Here is a 9922-nt window from a genome sequence, read left to right on the forward strand (position 1 = left end):
GTGCAGTCTTGCTATGGAGACATTTCTTTATGTTGTATCAGATCATGTTTTACTTTTAAAAGCAGGTAAAGAAAAAGGCTGGTTAAAAATTGCAAATACTAGAGATTTTTTGAGGTGGTGAGAGGGTTTGTTTGCTTTGAGGTTTTTTTGTAGGGAGTGGTGAGGAAATTTCAAAATTGCAGCTTTGTTCAATCAGTTCATTTACCAGCTCAGCTGGTGACTCACCTGACTGAAGCAAGTCACTCCACTTCTCTCTTTCCCGGTCATATGAGGGTAATAATACAGTTATCTTAGAGGTGATTTTAAAGACTGAGTCTCCAGTCTTGTATCTGTAATTACGTGACAGAACACTAGGGTTAGTTCATGACCTATATGTATGTGCATAGCTTTCTGGTTTTGAGATCAGTTTACTTGTGACTAAGTTTTACCGTGGTCTTCTGTAAGAAATGCTCTCTGTTTTGTACTACAAGATGTATTTCCCTAGCAGAATTCAGGAAGATAGTGAATTTAAACAGAATTGCTTTTAGTTAACTTTGTATATTTACAGCTGTAAGTGGCAGAGGAAAAAAACCAAACATTTCTTTAGCTGCTACAAATACAGAACAGCTCTTTGAGAATTAAATGTCTTGCAGAAGAAAAAAACAAAATACTAACAAACATACCTTTATTACGTAGAAATGTGCTTTGATATCTCAGCTGGCATAGAAACGTGCCTTGTTTCTGTTGATTTTAGCAATTCAGTTTAATGATCCAGTTTGCTTTAGTAGCAAGAGGAGAGGCCTTTCTAACAATTTTGTAGTATACCAGGGCTGCTTGGAATCTGTAGTCAGCTTTTTAAATAGATCCTGTATGTTGAAACATTCTGTAAAGTATTACTAATCTTGTTCTTAACTTCTGTGAACACTTTTCACAAATGTTACGAGGCATCCAAAAGTTTTAGAGATTAAAATTTGACAGCAACCGATGAGATTCAATAGTAATGAATTGAAGAATCCTTATGAACCCTCAAATAAGTGTGGTTTTAATATTACACTTTTTTCAGCATTGTAGACTTTTTGTTAGTGTGTGATTTATTTTGTTTGTTTGGGTTTTTGGATTGGAGGGGAGGGAGTGGTTCTTTCTGCAAAATACTTACTAAGAGGCCTTAAAAATGTGGGGCACTAACCCTTGGAACTACATAAACAGGGAGAAGAGCAGCCAAGGGCTCTTTAGAGGATTCTGGATGTGTCCCCTAATGGAGAGAACATTTTGCCTCAGCTGGAGGGTGAAAGTAGCTGTCTCGGTAAGGTAGGCTTTACTTGCATGTTGTGCATTGTTTAGTACACTGCTTCTCAGACTCTTGCTAGTGCTACCCTTGGATTTACCTTGAATTTATCTGTATTCACTTAATCTCCCTGGGTCAAGATAGCTTTTACTTCAGCCAAGAAACAGCTAACTGCTTTTAGTCATGTTTTGGGAAAATTAGTATTAAAAGTTTTGAGGTATTCTTGCCTAAAAAAAGAAAAATTGAGTTTGAAGTTGGCTTTGAATATAATCTTTGTTATTCATGTTCAAAACACATTCGAAAGGGAGCTGTATGCAGCAGAATATCTGAGGTGCTGAAGTACTGGTGCAGTTGGGTAAAGAAGCAGTTGGGAAAGGTGAGATGAAAGGCAATTTTTTTTTAGTTTGATAAGTAATCAAGAAAGATTATATATACACCATTTATGCCTTTTTAACAAGCTGAAAATATTGCACAGGCTATTGTGAAAGGTGACCTAGAAGTGGATAAGTGATGGGTGACAATGGCAGAAGGCAGCAACTGTAGGCATTGGGGTTTCAGAGCAAAGCCACCAAGAACTCTTGGTGTGGTCTCTTCAGCTGATATAAACAGAGTCCTTAGTGGCTTCACATCTCTATAAAGAACAAGAGGTTAATCTACTAAACAGATGAACTTTACTGTCCCTGGGCAAAAAACAGTGGTGCAAAATCTGGAAGGGAGATTAGTTTGCTGCCTCATCAAGTAAGTGATGCTGTAAGAGGATTGGATTTGCATATCCAAGAACCAGTGTTTTCTCCTGTTATTGATTACTTAGGATTTTCAACTTAATGTTTGTTGTGTTGCTCTAATTGCCCCTACAATGGTATTTAGCTAAAACTCTCTAAGTAATTTAATATGGGCTGCAAGGGAAGTATTGATAATTTCTAATAGGCCAAAATAATGAAATACAGTTTTTCAATGAAGACTCAAGGTCTAGTTACACTTTCAGTGGGAATTCTGAGAAATTTCATGTGGTTCTTTACTGTCAGATATTCTTGGATCTAAAACTTGAAGTTTTCTACCCTGTGGAAAATGTATTTTCATCCTCATTTCTTACAGAAAGGTTTGTTGACTGTTTATCTTGATAACAATTTTCTTTTGCTTTCTTCTACAACTAAGCAAGCTTTTCTTCATAGCAACATTTGAATGCTAGAGCTTCCAGTAGATTTATCTCTACATGTATGTTGTTTTAGAATCATAGAATGGTTTTGGTTGGAAGGGCCCTTTAAAGATCATCTAGTTCCAACCCCACTTTGGGACATCTTTTACTGGATGAGGTTGCTCAAAGCTCCATCCAACCTAACCTTGGACACATCCAAGGATATAATGGAATTTTGGTGTGATACAAACTTCTTACCTTTAGAATAATTTATCTTTTCTTGGTTTTTTTTTTTAAGCTATGTGGTGCTGTATTAGCATTATAAAGGTCTCTTCAATCTGTAGTGTTTAAATTTTACTGAATTTCTCAGGAATTCAGAGAGCACAGTGTGAGCATCTACCTTGGGACTTTCTGAATTGGCAGTTTCTGTTCCTACATGTAGTTGCAGCTGTGAACTCTCTTTTAAAAACGAGTGTTTCAGTGGCTGCATTGCAGTCTCCAGGTCTGATTCAATTCAACATTGAGTGAATGAATGTAATATGATTGGTTTAACAATAACAGTTTCTTACTCTGATAACATTGCTGAATGAATTTAACAGCTGGGCAAGCCTCAACACCAGATGGCAGGATTTGATGAGCTTCTGACCTGTTCCTAACAAATGAGTTAACTAGTTTCAGCCTATTTTATGAAAATTCTTTTTGAGAGCTACCAAGATCTCTTTCCCCTGAAGAATCATTTAAAAACTCTGCAAGAAGGAGTGTTTCCAACTGGGCATTAGAAGCAGACTACCCTGAAGAAGTTATTTTCAATCTTCCACAATCTCAGAAAGACTTATAGCTTATAATTACTTGGTTAACTTAATGGTTAGCTTTGGGAAGATAATGTGTCTCTTGTAAATATCTTACCAGCGCATATGCCTGTCTTGATAGCTTCCTGAAGAGAACACCTATGAAGGCAGTTACCACTTTGGACTTGAAGTATATGGTAATCTGAGTCTCAGCTGTGAGGCTTGGGTTAATTTCATTAACCTAAACCACACAGGTTTATTTCTCTGTTTCAGGAGAAATAAATATTTTCTGGAATGTGTTTTGTATCAGTGCTTGTGTTGGGTTTTTTTAAGTTCTTTAAAAAAATACTGGGCTGTGTTTGGAAATTAGTTGTTTATATTATAATAATTCAGAGGTTTTATTGTAATATTAAAGTCCACATTTGTTTCTGGATTCAAGAGGCTGTCTCTGTTATTGCTGATTGTGCTTTTCACCTCTTTGAGACAGAGAAATCTACAAGCAGCTCCAGGTTCAGCACAGAAGGAGTTGTATTGCTTTCTTTTTGACTTAATGTGTTTTGTGGGATTTTTTTTTTAAACTATTGTTCCATGTAGAGACTGTAGAGGCAGAAAGCTGATCTACCAATCACTGCTCTATAAGAGGCTTTGCATTATCTCTTTAGTAACCACTGGACCTGGTGTGCAGTCTGAATTCTCAAAATAACTGCCTGCAGTCAAGAAAATGAGTCCTGTTGCTTTGTTAAGGTCATAGGTTGCCTTGTTGGGAAGAGCTGTACTGAAACATGAAGGGCTGTAAGGCCCTTGCTTAACTCTGCTTCCCACTGACCTCTAGTTCACCAAATATTCCAGCAAGCAGTGGATTCATACACGGGTCCTTTGGGCTTTTTATATGTGACACACTGTGGATGCTGAGGCTGTAGATGATGGTTGGAGGATAGCTTGCAGGTGGTCATTGCAGTTACATTGATGTCCCTTCAAGCTCCATTGATACATGCTGATAAGGTGTCTTTGATAAGATTACTCCTTGAATTGTCACTCCTTTTGATAGTTTGGTTTGACAACAGTCTCATTGCACGACACAAAGTCAGCCCAGTAAGTCATCATTCTTCAGCTCAAGCCGCATATGCAATGCGTGTTCCTCTGTAGAATCTCCCTCAGCACAGTGTTGTCAGTTCTAGACTGTGCCATTTCCTTTGCAATTTCCCCGCTTCTGTCTGTTCCTAAAGATTAGTCTTTGGTTGTTTACAAGTGTACAGAAAATCGAAGTGGAGGTACTGTTTATTTCCTTAATATTAGTTGTTAGCTGTGTGAATGTGTCTGCACAGAAGAACCCACTCAAACGGCAAAACAAGAAAAAATAGAGGGCTAGATTTTTCCTCTAAAAGCACACAGTCCTGTGTGCTGATATGCTCCAAATTAAAACTTATTTGGGAGGTAACTTTTGCATCCTAAAATTAAAATACTGTTTTCATTTTTGCATGTTACCAAATAAAGCTTTGTCCAAAATAAGAAAAGGAGGAATCTTTGTAGAGAGGTTGTCCTGATCCAAGAGCTGGTTTTGAACATGTGACATGTAAACTGCTGTGTGGCTGACACATGAGTTTGAATATAAAAATGTTATAGTTGGTACTTTCTTCATAATGAATGAAATCGGAATTCTGTTTTCAAGCTTTGAACCTCACTGCAAAGCCTTTACCTCCTTTCTCCCCATTACTCATGATTTTTGGTCAATTTAATTGTTTGTTCTGTAGTATTTAAATACGTTTCTATTTATTAGAAACCTACAAGAAGGAAGGAATATCTAGCAGTAGAAGGATGTTTTTAAACCAATGAATTTGAGTGTACTATTTCTCTTACTGTAAATTTTATTTTTATGTTGTAAAGAATGATCAGGAAATTTCAGTTATGGTGTGTTTCAAAAAAGCTGCAACAAAGTTATTTTAATAAGAAAAATGAATGCATAAATTATTTAAAATAGTTGGTGCCACTGTTCCTGTTAACTAATCCAGGCACTTGGAAGGCAATTACACTGAGCTTTAACAACATTGCCAACCCACTGCACAGTGCCTTATGCCAAAAGCTATTGTTGTTTTATTGACCACGTTCACCATTACATATGCATATGAAAAAACAGAGGCATTTTCATCGGGATTACCCTAATAGCATTAAGAGATTATTTTTTAAATTTCCTTGGAAGGAAATTCACTTAAATGAGATTACTTATTACTTGACTGGTTTCCTATCATGCTGCAATGTTTAGGTAAGTGGAGTCCATTAGAGTATATTTTTTTTAAAAAACCTGATTTTATACATTAATGATTTCAAATAAAAGAGAAGTACTATATTTGTGCACAGCTTCTTTTGAGAAAGTTAAGTCGATGTTCTGGTTAGGAGAGATAACACTTTTTGTCCCTCTTGGTGGCCCCCCTAGTGTCACCATTAGTTGCTAATTAGTTGCAAACAAATAAACAATTAACTCCTCGTGCCTCTTGGTGGGAGAGTTTTCATTGACATGCTAAAACTTTCTAATAAAAGATTTTAATTAATGACGTTGCAAATCCAACCCCCTTGTCAACATAGCTATAAGGAGGACTTTTGGAGAAATGCAAGTACAGTATCCATGCTATGCTGGCTGAAGGTGAAAGCATGGCCAGTACCTCGCTATGTGCTGCTAATGCCTCAGCGTCCCAGAATCTTCGGAAAGGGCCTGGTTTTGTAGAAAATAAAAGCACACAGTGCTCGTTTTCCATTGAAAGTATTTTGGGACTGGAGCAGAAAAAAGATGGCATTCCAGCTGTGAAACCTCACAGACCATGGATGGATGCATGCACTAACTTCGGTGAGTCAGCAGTCTGTTTTGTAACCTCTTAAGCTTTTACTCCTTTAAAAATGTATATATTTTCATGTTTCTGCTGAAAACCAGTAAATTTAAGCTCTTATTTGCTTGCTTTTTCTAGTTTTAGGTGATGACAGTAATCCCCATCTGCAAATCCCTGTTGCTTGCTATGAAAATCCATTATTTCATGCTAACAGTAATCCAGTGCAAGAGGAAAAAGTTTTGAAATGTGAAAAGTATTTTTCAGTCACTGAAAGGCTGTCTTTCAAACGGGAACTGAGCTGGTACAGGGGCAGGAGACCAAGAACTGCCTTCACTAGAAACCAGGTAGGGATTTTCTCAGTGTTTAATAAATAAATAACAATGTATTTTAGTAAAATGTTGGTAGAAGCCTATAAGAGCCTGCTAATTTGGCTTACTAATTGAGGCATGATGTACCTATGCAGACAGAAATGTAATCAGGAACTAGCGTAAATTAACAGTAATGTTGCTAATTTCGGCAGACCTGTGCTTGTGCATGGAATCAGAATTGTGCGAACACTGCTCAGAAGTCTCCTGTTGAACAAATGAAACTGGTTTTTGTATTTATTTTCTTTATTACTCCTATGAAGGCAGTGATAACTATTCAACAATTGTGTTTTAATCTCCTCAGATTGAAGTCTTGGAAAATGTTTTTAAAATTAACTCCTACCCTGGTATTGATATTAGAGAAGAGCTAGCTCGCAAATTAGATTTAGATGAAGACAGGATCCAGGTAATTAAAGATATATTTGAACTTTTCTGTAATTCCATCTGTATGTACTCTCTAGTTATATAAATAAGTAACAATAACTTTAATAATCTCAGTTTAAAACAATGTACATTTATACATGTGTTATGCCTTCAGTGATTTTTATTTGAACTTTTAAAAAGTTTAAAACAATGTCCATTTATACATGTGTTATGCCTTCAGTGATTTCTGAAATAGAAGCCACTGAATTCCTCCTGAAATCTTAAACCTTCTTCCATAGTCTTGGTGAGGTATTCTTCACTATAACATTTCTGATATCTGCTCTGTTAATCTCTAGTTATCATATGCAGAACTTGATAATTTGCTTCCACATTTTAAACTCATGTTTATATTATGCTTGTCATATATGTGCTTTGTTGTTTGGAACAAATATTGAAATAATTTGTGTGAATGTCAAAGTATTTTGTGAAACTGTCAGTAAAGCAGACGTGTGTTAAACCAGTGCTTGAGCCTATGTCCTCATCTCGCCAAAAGCAAAATCTAATTTTAATTATTGAATTCCAAGTAGCCCAACGTGATAAGCAGCATACCATAAACATAAGTAGAATTTGAACCTCACCTTGACGTTTATTAAGCTTTTGATGCAAATATTGTATTGGGGTTGATGGGAAGCTTGATGCTGCAGCTGACAAAGTAACAGCTTAAGACTTGTGTGTGAATTCCGGATGCACAGGATCTTCCAGGTTCTGATTCAGTGTCACTGAAGTTAATATTGGTTTTTATATTAATTACAGTGAAGCTGGTCCTCACTTTCCAGTTGAGCTGAGGGTATTATTTTCTTAATCTGTGGTGTTAAAATTATTGCAGGTAGCTGCATGCCATCATCTGCAGATTTTAAATTTGTATTGAACTTCCAAGCAAATGCCATTACACAAAATACTGTAAAACTGTGTGAATATTTTTAAGTTTCAAAGCTTATTCTGCTTACAATGCTGTATTTCTGAAAAACATGCCTTTTCTTTCAATTTTAGATCTGGTTCCAGAACCGTCGTGCAAAGCTGAAAAGATCACACAGAGAATCTCAGTTTCTAATGGTGAAAAATACTTTCACCTCCAGCCTGCTAGAGTAGACAGAAGGATGGTTTGCTGTTATGGTACTACATTAGAACACGAAGAATTAATGGAAATTTCATAACTTTTATTAAGTAATGATGAGAGATTTATGATTTTATCCCCAGGTTTTAAAGTTTATTATGATTTTCGTTCAAATAAACTGTAAATACTTGAAGTATTATTATAATCTACTTTTTTGTGGAAAAAGTGAACTTTTCCTATATATTTTAATAAAAATTTTAAGAAAAGTTTAGATATTTTTGCAGTTTACAAATATCCAAACCCTAGGTTGCACAAGATTTTTGGCTAGTATGAATTACTGTGGCTTAACTGAAGATGACGTAACAAAGCTTCATGGTTTTAAAAAAAAGTCTGCTTAAAGTCTGAAATACATAATTTGCAAAATAGATTTTGCTACCTAAACCAGATTGTGCGCTACACTGGAGTTTAAATAGTTTTTTTATTAAGATTATGATAGTTTTCATAAATAACATAATTTTTAGAAAAAGTTATCTCAGATGGAAGGACTAGTATTCAACTGACTGTTCGGTTTGAACAATTGTTTGGTTAAAAGAAGCTGGAAATTATAATATTTTTATATTGTATTTTAATTAATTTAGTTTATTTGCCTATTTAATACTTCAACTTGGATATCTCCTCTTGTTGGTATGAGTGTCCCAGTTATGGAAGTTGCCCTATTTTAATGCTAGAATGCAGCATATCACAGGATCAAATCAGTTCGGACCAGACTAGATATCCAGATCATTGCCATTAATTTTAGAGTGTTGAATTATTTTTTATCAAGCAGTACATGAAAGTTAATTATCCTCATGTTTGATATGCAGGCTGAAGTCAATATGCATAAGGGGAGCCTTATACAAAAACCCCATTTCTTCATGGTCATGAAGAGTTGTGTGTAACATTGTAAGTGTGGTTTACACTGTTCCTTGTTCAGCAGAGCTTTTAAACACTTGCTGGAGTGCTGGTGTCCTTCAATGAGACTTCAGCCAGTGTTATTTTAACTGGAGATACATTCTGCGTGGGCCCAGCTGTCTATACAAAAAATCATTTTGTGTTAGGCTGGTGGTTCAATGGGAGCACTGGCTTTAAATAATATTTCAATCTGTAAATCTGAAAGAATCAGTAAATCCCATCGAATTTAGACATAAAGCTTTGCTAATTGAGTTTTCCCACTTGGTTGACTTGAAAAATAAGTCTTATTTTGAACCAGAGCTATATTTACAGTAGTCAAAAAAGTGAGCTGAATGGTTTTATTTGATTAAAAAAAAACAAACCAACATAGGGAAAAATTCTGAAAACCAGAGAGAAGTTACATGAGTGCTTATGACATTTTAATTGTGTTTATCTAATTCAGAATATAGATCTCAGACTAACTATCCCACATTGAAGGAGTGCCTAGCCACTGAGCTGTGATGTTGGTTTCCAGATTTCTTGTGGAAACAGTTTTGCTTTATACAAATGACTCTGATATTCACTGGAGGAAGAATTTGAGCCAAAATCTAATCTGCATACTTTAGCCAGCAGGCTCATTCACAGTCTGACACTTGGCTTCAGGGAAGGCAGTTAGGACACAGAGGACATAAAAATCAGCGTATCATTGTTAATATAGGCTAAATGTAAGTAGCAAAAAAGGGGGGAAAAAAATCCCTAGATTCTTGTAGTGTTTTAGCAGGGCAAACACAGATTATTCTTCACTTGCACTTTCTTGTTAATAATAAATGAAACTGGATTTTTTTCTTCTGACATGCTATGTTCAGTGTAGCATAGTCTCTAGAAGAGGTAGGTGTTGAAATTGCAAAGACTTGTCTCTGCTGCTTCCAGACAGGTTTTGATTCCTTTATCTCTTCTAACATGCTGTGCTTTTCCTCCAGTTTGTGTTCTTTCTTTGAACATCTCTATACATTTCAGTTGTTATAATGGATGATTCAATGTAGTTTTGCTGAATGTTTGCAAGGTGCTGTGAAATGCAGTTAATTCAGGATTTTTCGAGATAACATTGTACCTGTATATCATGAACAAACCAAGTATTGCTCTT

At 35.7% G+C, this 9922-nt stretch overlaps 1 protein-coding gene across 2 annotated transcripts; it reads left to right on the top strand.

Annotated features, from left to right (window-relative positions):
• The first annotated feature begins 1182 nt into the window (after window positions 1-1182).
• On the top strand, window positions 1183-8142 carry HESX1 (HESX homeobox 1). Of its 2 annotated transcripts, none has more exons than XM_010177365.2 (5): window positions 1183-1287; window positions 5768-6026; window positions 6145-6350; window positions 6676-6777; window positions 7785-8142. In XM_010177365.2, exons 2-5 carry the CDS (start codon window positions 5813-5815, stop codon window positions 7881-7883), a joined length of 621 nt encoding a protein of 206 aa, XP_010175667.1. In that variant the 5' UTR covers window positions 1183-1287; window positions 5768-5812; the 3' UTR covers window positions 7884-8142. The 2 variants fall into 2 exon arrangements, with proteins under 2 accessions (XP_010175667.1, XP_010175668.1); XM_010177366.1 differs by having other exon boundaries at window positions 1189-1287; window positions 5944-6026.
• Window positions 8143-9922: the final 1780 nt, after the last annotated feature.

This window comes from Antrostomus carolinensis, unplaced genomic scaffold (assembly GCF_000700745.2).
Source record: "Antrostomus carolinensis isolate BGI_N321 unplaced genomic scaffold, ASM70074v2 scaffold17291, whole genome shotgun sequence".
NCBI classification, from domain to species: Eukaryota; Metazoa; Chordata; class Aves; order Caprimulgiformes; family Caprimulgidae; genus Antrostomus; species Antrostomus carolinensis.

Bases quoted from the DNA above. Each gene is read 5' to 3' on its own strand.
- HESX1 (XM_010177365.2), top strand. From the start codon at position 5,813: ATGCTGGCTGAAGGTGAAAGCATGGCCAGTACCTCGCTATGTGCTGCT. The intron at 6,351-6,675 runs GTAGGGATTTTC...TAATCTCCTCAG, and splicing joins CTGCCTTCACTAGAAACCAG to ATTGAAGTCTTGGAAAATGT. The intron at 6,778-7,784 runs GTAATTAAAGAT...TTTCAATTTTAG, and splicing joins TAGATGAAGACAGGATCCAG to ATCTGGTTCCAGAACCGTCG.